This window comes from Globicephala melas, chromosome 7 (genome assembly GCF_963455315.2).
Source record: "Globicephala melas chromosome 7, mGloMel1.2, whole genome shotgun sequence".
Taxonomy (NCBI): Eukaryota; Metazoa; Chordata; class Mammalia; order Artiodactyla; family Delphinidae; genus Globicephala; species Globicephala melas.
Window position 1 is genome coordinate 44,292,215 of NC_083320.1, and position 14,901 is coordinate 44,307,115.

At 37.2% G+C, this 14,901-nt stretch overlaps 1 protein-coding gene across 3 annotated transcripts; it reads left to right on the forward strand.

Annotated features, from left to right (window-relative positions):
- Positions 1-1,389: 1,389 nt before the first annotated feature.
- On the forward strand, positions 1,390-14,027 carry OSGEPL1 (O-sialoglycoprotein endopeptidase like 1). 3 transcript variants are annotated; one of them, XM_030847698.2, is made up of 9 exons: positions 1,390-1,485; positions 2,797-3,037; positions 6,974-7,361; positions 8,154-8,358; positions 8,435-8,583; positions 9,709-9,839; positions 9,963-10,034; positions 11,490-11,596; positions 13,130-14,027. In XM_030847698.2, exons 2-8 carry the CDS (start codon positions 2,817-2,819, stop codon positions 11,566-11,568), a joined length of 1,245 nt encoding a protein of 414 aa, XP_030703558.1. In that variant the 5' UTR covers positions 1,390-1,485; positions 2,797-2,816; the 3' UTR covers positions 11,569-11,596; positions 13,130-14,027. The 3 variants fall into 3 exon arrangements, 2 of the variants coding, with proteins under 2 accessions (XP_030703558.1, XP_060158134.1); XM_060302151.1 differs by having other exon boundaries at positions 8,331-8,358; XR_009564586.1 differs by lacking the exon at positions 9,963-10,034.
- The last annotated feature ends 874 nt before the right edge of the window (positions 14,028-14,901 follow it).

Here is a 14,901-nt window from a genome sequence, read left to right on the forward strand (position 1 = left end):
GTACGATAAAGAACATGAAAGCTTTATACCTTCACTTGCCAAATATGTGGGACCTGGTGTAAGTACCATTTCTTTCTACCACCCACATGCACTCAAACAAAGAATAAAATATCTTCCTAATGTGTCCTAAAGTTTGGCTCTTTCACATAATGCAGCATTCAGACTCAGCACCAGCCAAGAGTGCCCAGTTAAGGATTCTACTATTGATACTACCAAACACAACAGGGATAACTCTAAACAGCACAGGAGAGTACTGGAATAAAGTAATTCAAGTTGCAAGAAAAACAATGCCAGACAGGAATGATTTTATGTTCAGAATAGATCACAGTGTGTAAGAAAATAACTCCTGCCCTATCATATGCAATCAGGATGACTACTTTTTCTTAACCTTTAGGTCTTAAGTTTTCTTTTTTCCTCTTTTGGGTCAACAACACATCCTAGGGAAAATATGAACTATTTAATCTTCTGTCAGTTTGAAAACAGACTCCAGAGCAGATGGCCTGACTTCTAATACTAGCTCTGCACTTACAAGCTGTGTAATCTGCAAATCACCCAAACTCTATGGTCCAGTTGTCTCATCTGCAAAATGAGGACAGTAACTACCTCATGCGATTGTTGTGAGGACTAATTAATCTGCAACAGTGCCTGGCACATAGTAAGTGCCACTTTATTATTAATTATGGTTATTATTGTCACATAAATGAAATTTTTGATAAACCTAAGTTCTACCTTAAAAATTCTTACTAATGTCCTGATAATTATAAATTTACATATCTGGAAATCATGAATTACACATCTGCCACTAGACCATAACTGTGACTTCCCTACCTCATACCAAGAGCTTCACACCATGCAAGGCGCAGATACACGTGCCAGCCCTGTCCAACCTTGCATTTATAAAGTCCTTGTTCAGTAAAATCTTAGCGCCTAGCCGGGAAGAAAAACAGATTGGGATAAATCTATTCAAATGGTAACAAGTTCACATACAAATAAAAACAAAAGACTGAAGGAGGTACAAGAGGTACAAGGAGGTACACACTATGCTGAAGTACATACTTTACCTCCAGAGTAAGCAAAGTCATACTTTTCTCTCAGTGGTGTCCAAATTGCAGCCTAAGGCAAAATTTTTTTTTTCTTTTAACGTAGCATAGTGTTTAGAACTAAATGTTATGCAGTCGAATCTGTGCTCGGTCTCCACTAGATCAGTCACTAGCCGTGTGACCTTACAGTATTCTTACCTACAAATCTGGGAGAATTGCTTGAGCGCACCATCTGGGGAATGAGAGCCTTTGTGCTTATATTTACTCGAAGAGTGACGCCTTCTAGGGGAATACCAGCTGACCCTGGCGACGGGACGCGGGCTCCGTGTTGATGACATCACTTCCGGGGCGACAGGTTCGGGCTTCCTTGCACCTAGGAAAGGGCGGTCGATCGGCTTTGCTGCGGAAAGTAGACGAGTACTTGTTACTGTCGTTCACGAGGAAGGTGGGTGAAACAGCTCAGCCCTCTCTCCACTGATGCTTTCGCGCGCCTGGAAAAGCGGTTCCAGTCAGAGTCCCTCGCCTTAGAGCAGAGACCAGCGCTGGCCAAGTGCCCAGGGTTCGCTTGGGATCCTTCCTGGCCCGAACGAGGAGGGCTTCGCACAAGCCTCCTTGGCTGGATTTAGTGACTATAAGTCTAATTTCTCGTGGCGCGTCTGTTGGGGCTGCATCCTCTGCAGGGGTCCTCTGTGAATAGGTCGCTTATCTCTAATCCCTGGATGCCCTCTGCTCCTGTGGAACAATAAAAGTTCCAATATTCGCTCTTTTATTTTTTTCCATTTTGTCCATTAGTGTGATAGGGAAAGAGCCTACTTAAATATCTAGAAGGTTCTAGAACAGGTGATTTGGGAGGCATGAGACTAGATATTTGGCAGTGTGAAAAAACCAGGGTGCTTTAATGATGGACTGCTGTTATTGGGGGCAAAGAGGATTTGGGGAGATCCCTATTATGATAAATCTGTGGCAAAAATGGAGATTTAATTCAAACAACTGTAATTAATGGATAAAATAGGTATTAGGTTACGGTCGTTTTAGTTGAGATGCTCTTTTAAAATGAGCTTTATGGGGGCTTCCCTGGTGGCGCAGTGGTTGAGACTCCGCCTGCCGATGCAGGGGACACGGGTTCGTGCCCTGGTCCGGGAAGATCCCACATGCCGCGGAGCGGCTAGGCCCGTGAGCCATGGCCGCGCAGGCAAAAAGATGAGCTTTATGAGAACACTTGTTTCTAAACTTAGACGACTAAATCTTACTTTGTGTTTTATGTGAACTATTGTTTTCCGACCAAATGATTAAATTTTTCTTTTGAAAGGTGTTTCTAGGAAATGGAATGCATTGATTTTCATCAGTTCCATTTTGCCCTTACTGATTTTTTTAAACCACATTTTGTCTTAATTTTAGCTATAAAAAATGAATAGCACTTTTCCAAAGACTATCCATGCAGCTGTTGTACTGTAACATTAGCTGTTTTATAAAGAATAATCAATAGTTTGGTAAGAACAGCATGCAAGTAATAGTAATAATAAAAATTTTATATCTGTTTTCCCTCTTAAAGAGCATTATATTCATTCATACTGTTATTTATATTAACAGATTTCTACAGACTAAAATTTTTTGCTAACTTTTACAAACCTTTCCTAAATTTTTATAAAACTATATATTGAAAAATAAACCAAGTTTTTGGAATTTTGCTTTACTGAATGGGCTAGTGGCTAATGTCAGTTCCAAATAATAGTTTGTTTCTTTAATTCTTTTCCAGGAATTATCTATACAGTAAATATGCTAATATTGAATAAGACAGCAGGAGTTTTTTCTAAACCATCAAAAAGGAATATGTATGAATTTCTAAGAAGTTTTAATTTTCATCCTGGAAAACTATTTCTTCATAAACTAGTTTTGGGAATTGAAACCAGTTGTGATGATACAGCAGCTGCTGTGGTGGATGAAACCGGAAATGTTTTGGGAGAAGCAATACATTCCCAAACCGAAGTTCATTTAAAGTGAGTAGACATTATCTCGGTAGTTTCCACTTTTTTTTGGAAAAATAAAATGAAATAATTTTTTTTTGTATTTATTACATACAAAAGTTAAATTTTAAGAACTAATTTCTTCTTTCATGCAAAAGTTTCTAATAACTGCCGTAGAAAACCTTAAACCCCTCAACCTGGCTTTTAAGGAGCTCCACAATAAGGTCCCAACCTTAGCTAATCCTGTTGCCAAAAAGAAACTAAACTCCAATATTTATCCATGATTTCCCCTCATGCCTTTTTCTCTTTTGTCCACCTGTTATGTTTCATGGTCTCAACTGAAGTCCTAGGAAAGTATGACCTGACTTCTAGCCTGTGTTAATCACTGCAAAAGAAAATCCTATTCACATTTACACATATAATTCATATTGGTACTTAAATAACAATATACTGTTGTATTAAAGCACAGAATGGTGCCAGGTTTATAAACTCAGATTTTTCCAGAGGGCCACCAGGCAGGTTACATAAATAGGTAGGCTGGGTATAATGTGGAAAATATCTATAGGTCACTACTCAGCTCCAGCCAGTTGTTGCCATGCAAGAATGTAGGCCTTATGTTATTTGATTATCAGAATTTTCAAGAGAAAATGGAAATCCAGAATGTTACGGTAATATCTCCCAGATTTTAAAAATTAGTAGGTAATTCAAATTTATTAAAATACCATACAGTTCAGATATGCTGTCAAGCCATTAATTTACAACATCTGAATAGTGAAAAAGTTTGGTGTTTTGAGATCACAAACCTGTGTGTGAATCATGAATTAGTGATTGGTATTGGTTCTGACTTGGGAAGTTCCTGATCCTCTCTGATTCTGTTTTCACATCCATAAAATGGGAAAGATAATGTCTATCTTATAGGATTGTGGGGTGCATAATAGAAATAATACAGAATATTAGAAATAGTATACGTGAAGAGGCAGAGTAGGCCTCTGATGGTTACGTATTATATGAAAGGGACTGTGTTAGGTCTTAATAAGGCACAGTGAAATACTAACAAGTCCTTGCCTTTAAGAAGCTTAACCTAATCTTTGAGACATGTTATGTAGACCTACAAGGAAAGTTAGCAGTGCAAGGCAGCATAAAGTGAGTATCAAAGAAGTAGTGCAGACAATAACTTATTACCATGCCTCAGTTTTACAGTTCTTTCATTATTTTGGGGTGTATTGGACATTTGAACATGTAAATGTTAGCTGCACAGAAAGGCCTACCCTAACCACTTAATCTAAATTAGGTACTCCCACCCTGTTTATTCTATATACCATATCCTGCATATTTTCCTCATAATTCTTTTCATAATTTTTATGTTTGTTTACTTATGTACAGTCTTTCCCCCAATAGACTCTCAGCTCCATGGTGACAGGGGCTGCGTCTGTATTAACCACTACACTATGCCTAGTGCCCAGCATAGCACATGACATGTTGCAGGGGTCAGTGGCCTTGAGAGATAGTTAGGCCTTCAATGAAAGAGGATGGAAAGAATATTGTAGGCTGAGAGAGCATCACTGGCAAAGGCAAAGAGGTGAGAAGGTACTGGGCAAACACTTAGTTTAGCTAGCGCGTGAGTCACTTGAGAGGAATATATAGGCAAATAAACTATTTGGTACCATCTCCTCAGCGCATCTCATTATTTATTGAATACCTACAATTGCAAGGCAGCATCTGAGGCACTGTGGGTACATATATATGATCCTTTCCTCTGAGCAGCTTACCATATAAAGTGGTTTACATTCTGGTTCAGCCACTGACTAGTTTTTTTTTTTTTTTTTTTTTGCGGTACGCGGGCCTCTCACTGTTGTGGCCTCTGCTGTTGCGGAGCACAGGCTTCGGACGTGCAGGCTCAGCGGCCATGGCTCACGGGCCCAGCCACTCCGCGGCATGTGGGATCTTCCCGGACCGGGGCACGAACCCGTGTCCCCTGCATCAGCAGGCGGACTCTCAACCACTGCGCCACCAGAGAAGCCCAGCCACTGACTAGTTTTGAGACCTTGCACCATTTTCTATGTCTTAGTGTCCTTATCTGTGAAATGGGGATAATAATGACAACCAGCTTATAATATTGTTGTGAAGGTTAAATGTGAATTCTTTTAAAGCATTTAGTGCAGTCTTGACAAATAGCAAGGGCTCAAAAAAACCTACCTATTACTAGTAACAATAGTACTTCTCTTACTACTATAAAGTGAAGAAGGCAGATAGGTAAATAGGTCATTGTAAAACAGCATGGCAAGTGCAATAATAGAGGATTGCTTGGAAGAGGAGTTCTTTCTTTCGAGCCAGAGACCTGAAGGACAATCTTGACTTCTCCCTCACCACTCTGTACCCAAATCAGTCACCTAGTCATAGTAAATCTACCTCCCAAATATTTCTTGAAACTTTTCCTCCCACTTTCCACTTAGTTCAAGCCCTTATTGTCTCTTGCCTGGACTCTTGGCTCCAGTCTTGAGGCTAAATGGTTTCACTGCCTCTTTATTAGCTTTGTTCTTTAATCATCCACTTTCCATACTGTCTACAAATTATTGATTATTAATTAATGATTTTATTAATCATAATTAATTCTTTGAGAATAAAGCCATGGTCTTATTCATCTCTTCTGTCTCTGATGCTTAGCATAATCCTTAGAAGATAATACATAGAAGAGGCACAGAAAGGAAGGGGAGTAGGCAAGTGGGAGGAGGAAGAAATGAGTAGGAGGGAGAGGATTTGGATTTAAAGTCTCCCAAATTCCAAGAAAGTAAAAGCTTTTGAGTAGGTGAGTGATGAGGTCAGCACTGTGCTTTTTTTCTGGCAACACCATACAGAACAATTCCAAGGATCAGAGAATGTATCTAGGGAAGTACAGTTAGAAGGCTTTGAATAGACTGAGTTAATGAGAGCTTTTCGAACTTGGTGGTGGCAGTGGGACAGTGCTGACCTTATCAATGGTGATAAACTTAATTAAATGTGGAAAGTAAGGGAAAGAAAGGAGATAAAGATAAGCCTGGAAACCCAAGTGATTAGGAGGTTATTGATGCCATTAACAGAATTGAGGAATATAGGAGAAAAAGTCTCTTTGAAGAATTAAGGAAAATGGTATTATATTATGGATGTGTTGAAATAAGATCATTTCTTTTAAATATTGCCCTCATTGACTGACACAGTACATATTTTAACTATTAAATATTCATTGAATGCCGTGTATATAGATCTTACAACATCAATATTTGAAGGGTTTTTTTTTGAGATTAGAGGTATATCTTGCAGACTCTCTATATTTTTGCTCTGCCTCTCTGATCAGTCACATGCTGGCTAATTTTTTGCTAACAACTTTGCCTTCTAATTCTTTATTCTTGACATTTGGAGTGGTCATCCACTGCTTGTCCTATATGGACCAAAAATCAAAATTACCAATCCAATTAAAGACTGGATTCCCAAACTTTATTTCAGGATTTCAAGCTGTCTGCTGTCCTACCATGAGCTCAAGTGCAGTGTGTTTAAAAATAAACTCGTCTTCTTCACAAAACTGTCTTCATGTTTCTCTCTGTTAGTATTTCTTTTCTTCCAGTCAGATAGATTAATTTTTCCTAAAATCCAGTTTTATCCTGTCCTTTCCTTATTCAAGACTCGTTCCTTAGAATGCTTCTCAAAATTATTTTGGTGATTTCATTTATCAAGAAACAAATCCATAGGAGTTTGTTGTATACAGTTTTGAAAAGTTAGAGACATTAAATAACATCCTTAATCACTGCATGGTGAGTTCTTATAATGTATTGTACATTATAAGGCACACATAATTTGAAAATACTTGACTTACTAATGTGTTTAGCTATATAATGGTTAATTTGAAAACATGCCTTCAGCCATAATATATACTTTTTCTTTCTCTATTTTTATAATCTTAAAATTATAAAAAGCTGTTTTTTTTATATCTTTCAGAACAGGTGGGATTATTCCTCCAGTAGCTCAACAGCTTCATAGAGAAAATATTCAACGCATAGTGCAAGAAGCTCTCTCTGCCAGTAAAGTCTCTCCAAGTGAACTCTCAGCAATTGCAACTACCATAAAACCAGGACTTGCTTTAAGCCTGGGTGTAGGCTTATCATTTAGCTTACAACTAGTAGACCAGTTAAAAAAGCCCTTCATTCCCATTCATCATATGGAGGCTCATGCACTTACTATTAGGTTGACAAATAAAGTAGAATTTCCTTTTTTAGTTCTTTTGATTTCAGGAGGTCATTGTCTTTTGGCATTAGTTAGAGGAGTTTCAGATTTTCTGCTTCTTGGAAAGTCTTTGGATATAGCGCCAGGTGACATGCTTGACAAGGTAATTAAGAATTAATATCTCTATTCTTTTTTGTTAAGGTGTCTATTTCAGCTAAATAGTAATAGATACACTACTGCTATTCATCTAAATATTTCTGAATAATATATTAGACTAAAAAAACTTATGTGCAGTAGTAAACAAAAAAAGAGTAGTACATAATTTTATAAAAGATCCCTTCTTACCCATTCTGAATAAAATGATATGAGGTTTACATCAGTATATAAAGGCTCAAATAGTTTGTATATACACTTTTTTTAATCAAATAACATAATATATGAAAGAAAGTGCTTTGTGAAGTGTAATGTACCTTTAAAAAGTGAAATAAGAGGATATATAAAGATAACATAAGGACATTAAAGATGCACAAAGTTCTATTATTAAATGTTACAATTGCTGACACCACTGACAAGCAGATTTCTTTTCCTTTGTTTTAGAATCTTAAAGCCTACTGCCTTATAAAAAAAACCTGTTGCCAACAGCTGAAATGATTGGAAGAAATAGGACAGGTTCTTATTTTTGAAGTTCATCATTAAGCAGTCATTGTCATTTTCAAACCTATTTTCCATCCCCAGTAGAAGAGCAAAAGTAGATAGGAAGGCAGTGATTGGCCACTATTGATCAGGTTGTCAGAAACAGCAAGATTGTCTGTCTTGACTGACCACCAGTTCTGGTCCATGTTTGTAAAAGTATTGCATGTCTTATTCACCCAGGGTAAAATTCATTTCCTTTGCACCCTGGTTTCAAAATGTACAGTTTCATGACATTACAAAAATTTTTGTTTGTTTTTGATAGGTAGCAAGAAGACTTTCTTTAATAAAACATCCAGAGTGCTCCACCATGAGTGGTGGGAAGGCTATAGAACATTTGGCCAAACAGGGAAATAAACTGCATTTTGATTTCAAACCTCCCATGCAACATGCTAAAAATTGTGACTTTTCTTTTTCTGGACTTCATCACATTATTGATAAGATGATAATGCAAAAGGAAAAAGAAGAAGGTATATTTCTAATTAGTAAAGTTGGACAAATAAGTAATACTGGATTGTACCTAAAAATACCTGCTCATTCCTGCAGGTATTGAGAAGGGGCAAATCCTGTCTTCAGCTGCAGATATTGCTGCTGCAGTACAGCACACAGTAGCCTGCCACATTGCAAAAAGAACACATCGTGCTATTCTATTTTGCAAGCAGAGAGACTTGTTATGTCAAAGTAATGCAGTACTGGTAAGTTTTGTAATTTTAGAATAGTAGTAATCCTTTATAGTATGTTACTTTTCTTCCCAGAGATTAATTGACCCTAAGCATAGGATGAAAAGATCTTTATGCCATATGCTATCGCAGACAGTATGAAATCACGTAGAATAAAAACTAACAGCCATTGGGATTTCCCTGGTGGTGCAGTGGTTAAGAATCCGCCTGCTAACACAGGGGACATGAGTTCGAGCCCTGGTCTGGGAAGATCCCACATGCCGCGAAGCAACTAAGCCCGTGCACCACGACTACTGAGCCTGTGCTCTAGATCCAGTGAGCCACAACTACTGAGCCCACGCGCCTGGAGCCCGTGCTTCGCAACAAGAGAAGCCACCGCAATGAGAAGACCTCTCGCCGCAACTAAAGAAAGCCCACGTGCAGCAACGAAGACCCAATGCAGCCAAAAATAAATAAATAAATAATTCAAAACAAAACAAAACTTTTAACAACCATTCCCTGTACAGGCCTGGCAGCTTTATAGGACATCTGTACAGCCTGTGCGGCAAAAAAGTTCAAGGCTGCATCTTCTTGAATTTAAAAGAGGGTTTACAGTATGAAACAAAATGCAGTATAACTGCTGTCATTATTGAAGGAAAAATAGGCTGTTTCCTTCAGATTTATGTTCCTTTGATGAAATCCCTTTAAATGTGCTTAAAAGCCTTGATAAATTGCCTGTGTATCTTAAACTTCATTCTTTGGAAAATTGTAAAGCGAGAAAAATATTTAAATGGTAGGTTCACAAAATGGAATATTACACAAATATCAAAGGTAATACTTTAAGAATTATGTAGTAAAATGAAAAAAATGCTTATAAGTGAAAACTGCAGGGTCTAAAATACTGTACTATGATTGTAATGAGAAAAGGGTTAGAAGAAAATACAAAAATGAAAGTGATCATATGGTAATATTGAAATTGTTGGTGACTTTTGTTTCCTTTGCAAATGTTTATTATATAGATATATCACTTGCTCATTACCCACCTACCAAAATGTGATATTGTCTTATTGTATAATGCTGGTAATTTCCCCGGGTTTAGCTCACAGCTTAGCTCATATTCATGTGTGATATTGTTAATTTTGGTTTTCTCAACTTTTTCAGGTTGTATCTGGAGGCGTTGCAAGTAACTTACATATCCGAAAAGCTCTGGAAATCGTGACAGATGCAACACAATGCACTTTGTTGTGTCCTCCTCCCAGACTGTGCACTGACAATGGCGTTATGATTGCGTGGTAAGCCATGGATGTTTGTGCTTCACTCATAATTATGTAAATATTAATTGCCATTTCATCATGCTAAATTTTCTTCCTTTAAATCTTGGGCTAGTTATTTTATTTTTATTGATTCTTATTTAGGAATGGTGTTGAAAGATTGCGTGCTGGCTTGGGCATTTTACACAGCACAGAAGGCATCCGCTATGAGCCAAAGTACGTGGTACCATTCATAATCTTCATGCAAGTTGCATTGTAAAAGTCAAAGCCTGGATTTTGCTTTTATATTTGAGGTTTTCATTGACACTCTGGTGGTACTTGAAGAAAGAGTACATTAATTTTTTTCATTTAACCTAAGCGTTAGATACCTTATAAGAAATATTTTTGTTATAGCTTAAATTATATAAATGTTGACAAAGCATAGGTTAGAAACAGGCAGTGGGTAAGGATGATGAATTCCCTCATTGGGGACCAGAATGGAAACCATGTCCATGACCTGGACTTTTGCAGTGTTAGGACCATCTCAGCATCAGCTGCCGTGCTGGAAACTTAAGGAAAATGTGCAAGAAGCATTCAGCTGGGAGACTGGGTTGTGAGTATACTTCTCCACAGGCAGCTGAGAAATGGCCAAAAGATAGCTGTTTTCTGCAAGCCTTATTTCCTCTCCCAAATCAAAGTTCCTAGGAGTAGCACAGTTTTTCAATTTGTTATCAAGTTCTGGTCTTAAGCTAATTCTGGAATAGTAAAAACAGTAAAGCATGATTATGTTTCATAATCTAACAATTCTATTTTCAACAGTGTTTCATCTGCTGTTTTAAACTTTTCAGCATTTTAGTACATAACTATACCTACGTGAACCATAGACTATTAAGGCTGATCATAAATGAACAGTTTAGTTAGTAGTGACTAAACTACTAGTAGAAAGAATCCCTTAAGTTGATGGCCTAGCCTCAGGTAGAATCTACCATCTGATCCAACACTGCCTTCTTGTGGGCAGTGTTGAGGCTGGAGATGATGGCTTTTTTTAGGTTGGGGTCCATTTGAAGCTTTGTATAGGGCAACATTGTACAAAAGCAGAAATCTGAGGCCAAAAGTATTTACTGAGGAAGAACAGAGAAAGAGGGTAGGATCTAAGACCTCTCCTGCCACCAGTGACAAAGGAAGGTAGAAAAGGAGCAAGCTAGCTTTTGAAACCTGGAGAATTTCTGAAGTTAGAATAAATGCAGGTCTGACTTTGTATGGTAAACTGTTTTTACCCTGTTAGCTTTGTAGAGCATTATAAGGCAACTTTTTGTTATTTTTTTCTGTTTCAAGTTTTTATTTATTTACAGTATTTGAGAGAGAACTCTTTCAAAAACATCTCAACCCCAAACTCATTGAATTGTATGCATTAAATATGTATAGCTTTTAACATGTCAATTATACCTCAAAGTGGTTTTAAAAAATTGTCCAATTTAGATTTCTAGCCTTCCTTCACCCATTATTCTGGTTTGAGGTCCTATTGTACTTTTATGGATTCAAGAACCACCATCACATATAGTCAGTTATTCACTAGATACATATATTGTTTGTCAGAATTCTAAGCAGATAGTTTGCAGAGCTAGTAACAGATCAGTAAACAAATAATGTAAAATAATTTGAAATAATGTGATTTGTCTGATTTTGATGCAGATGTCCTCTTGGAGCAGATATATCAAAAGAAGTTGGAGAAGCTGCCATAAAAGTACCACGATTAAAAATGAAGATTTGATTTTTGCTTTTCAAAAATATCCCTAAAGGTAGTAGTAAAGTTTTGATTTTTTTGTATATCAAATATATAATACTAATTGTTCATCAAGACTTTCTTTGTTATCCTTTTTATGTTTGATGGTTAACCTGCTCTTCTGAGAGACTATAATAATATGTTATAGTCTTATAAGGGAGTATAGGTTTTTTTTTATCAAAAACCAAATAAAACATCTTGTGGGAAAAAGAATATACTGATATTGGCAAGTAGAAAGAAAAACCTTGGAAAAAATATAGCAATTCTGCTAAATCCTGGCCCCATATTATACAGGCATAGATCTTTACCCCCCTTTTTCATATCAGGATATATTAGCCTGACTTTTCTAATGAGAGAGCAATTTTAGAAAGGTAGCCAGGTCAAAGTCATGTCAACTCAAGAATTCTAAGTCAAAACAAAAGAATATATGTTAGTAATTATAAAAATATATATATTATTCGGTATCTTCTCTGGAGCAAATGGGATTTCTATACATTTCTTAAAATGGGATTTTAAGAAATATGACATTTTAAGAAATATGACACCAGGGAAGCATGGGCTTCCCTGGTGGCGCAGTGGTTGAGAGTCCGCCTGCCGATGCAGGGGACACGGGTTCGTGCCCTGGTCCGGGAAGATCCCACATGCTGCAGAGCAGCTGGGCCCGTGAGCCATGGCCGCTGAGCCTGCGTGTCTGGAGCCTGTGCTCCGCAATGGGAGGGGCCACAACAGTGAGAGGCCCGCGTACCTCAAAAAAAAAAAGAAAAGAAATATGACATGCAAGTAATCCCTCGAGTGTATATTGTACTTTTTAGTTGGCCACATATATTCACATTCATTATTTTAGAAAGTATATTTAATCAGTGAAAATATATGAGGTGAAAAGGGCTGTTTTATTTTTGGGTAATGTCCTTTGACTCTGACTTTTACTGCAGATATCATAACAGTTTATGACTTTTTTTCTGCCCAGATTAAAATTACTGAATGTACTGTCCTTTGAATATAAGGATGATACTACTAACTATTTAATGTCCTTTGAGAGATTTTGCTATGTTACATCATCCATACTGGATCAAATTGTTAATTTTCTAATCAGTGACTTGCTTTATTGAGAAACTAGAGGTTAAGAATAAAAATCTAGAATGAAAAGATTTCTTATTTTAATCCTTCCTTATGGTGACATTCCCTTTTGGGAAATTCCATAAGTAATTCTTTTTCCTAGAATTGTGATCGTAGGATATTGCTTTATGATCCTCCATTTTATCCTGGAAGTATAATTTATATGAGAGAACATATAGAAACAGCAACATTTATAAAGCTTACATTCTTTGATGTTGAGGTATAGGTATGATGTAATTGGTTTGTAACTATAATTTAGAAGAAACTATTAGTTTGTGAATTCACCTTTTACATTTGGATTTGTATTCTGTATCATGTGAATCTAAATTCACAGAAAGTGTATTTCCTTTGACTGTTACAATAAGAGTGCATATAAACTAATGAAGAAAATTGACCAAAATTTTTTCCCACCATCACAAATTTTATAAAATAGGAATATCGGGCTTCCCTGGTGGCGCAGTGGTTGAGAGTCTGCCTGCCAATGCAGGGGACACGGGTTCGAGCCCTGGTCTGGGAGGATCCCACATGCCGTGGAGCAACTGGGCCCATGAGCCACAACTACTGAGCCTGTGCATCTGGAGCCTGTGCTCCACAACCTGAGAGGCCGCGACAGTGAGAGGCCCGCGCACCGCGATGAAGAGTGGCCCCTGCTCGCCTCAAGCAGAGAAAGCCCTCGCACAGAAACGAAGACCCAATGCAGCCAAATAAATAAATAAAATAGGAATATCTATAATCTAAGTTCTTAAAATTTCAAAGTATCAAAACTATTCCAGATGCTATAAACACACATGTCAAAATTAAGTTCATGATATAAATCAGGTAAACTACAGATAAAAAAAACAAGCAAATTCTGGAAGCATTCCATATATTTAGGTCTTTCAGTATTTAGCCAGAAGGAAGGAAGAGAAAGGGAGAAACATTGAACTCTATGTTGGTAAGCATGTGTGCCAGTTAGCTTATAGTACAGGTAAGAGGCAGGCAATTTGCTGAAACTCTATATATTGAGGCCTTTCTCATCTTATGTATAATTTTTAAAAATAAAAAGCAAGTGCAGGGTAATAAACATAATCTGTACTTTGGGGCTGTACTTAAGGAGAAATACTGTAAAGTTTTAAGCGTGGTAGGTTGGCCCGGCTAGGCCTAGATACTCAGGAAATGTCTGTTATTGAATGCAAAAAAACCCTGATCATCAACTTTGAAACCACCTGAAGCCAGTTTTAAAGCTCAAAGTTTGCTGTCTAAAGGCTTTTATCTTTTGAATGTCTAGAGAGGCTTAATGTTTCCAATGATATGAATTAACAGTGCTGAATAAATGACACAGGTTTGTATCATTTGAATTATTTATCCCTTTCTAGTATAAAATATGCCATTCTTCTCAGAATTCCACCAGGAAGTTGTGACTCAGAGCTATTAAGATAATTTTGAATCAGATTTGAAGATTAAAGAGGTCTCTTATTGTACAGTGGTTAAGAGCACAGGCTTTGGACTGTGGCACACAGAAAGCCCTGAGTACCTGTAGCTGCAGTCACCACCATCATTACTGTTACGTTAAGGCATGTTGGAGAAAATAACGGCTAATTAATGTATGTGTTCACTGCAGCCCAGGTAGACTATAGAGACAATTGAGCAAAGTGGACAGAGAAAAACGGTGGCTCTTTAAAGGACCCACTGAAACCTAGTTAGCTTTCATATCAAATCCATTTGCTGCTGTATGTGAGAAGCAGACATACATCAAAACTTGCACCTACTGGAAACAATACTGGTTGGGCAAAGACATCACATGATTCTAAGCCACAAAGAATGTCATCTATTCCAGCTGCAAACCAAAGATACTCTGTACATATGGAGAATGGTCAACAGTGGTGGCCACACTTTTTAGCCATACTTTTGTGCTTGATGGGAAATGATTTCAGATTTTTCTTTAGTAAAATGTTTTTAAAAGCATACATTTCAGATTTTAGAAGACTCGTGTACCTGTAGTATTTATCATTAAATATCTTAAGGTAGTACAGTGAGTGTTAACATGTAGGCTACTTTGAATCAGGTCTTTTTAGCCCAGCATACCAATTTAAAAATGTTTCTTATTTTAAAATGTTTCTAACACTTGATATATACACTAATTGTGCCACTTGTGTGAGTTGCTATATCTTAATAGTTTTTTTTTTTTTCTTTATTTTTCTTTTCTTCGCTGTATGCGAGCCTCTC

What these genes read in the sequence shown, in the direction of transcription:
- OSGEPL1 (XM_030847698.2), top strand. Translation starts at nt 2,817, where the DNA reads ATGCTAATATTGAATAAGACAGCAGGAGTTTTTTCTAAACCATCAAAA. An exon ending in GTCAAAGTAATGCAGTACTG is followed by an intron (nt 8,584 to 9,708) that starts GTAAGTTTTGTA and finishes CAACTTTTTCAG; the next exon opens with GTTGTATCTGGAGGCGTTGC. An exon ending in GGCATCCGCTATGAGCCAAA is followed by an intron (nt 10,035 to 11,489) that starts GTACGTGGTACC and finishes ATTTTGATGCAG; the next exon opens with ATGTCCTCTTGGAGCAGATA.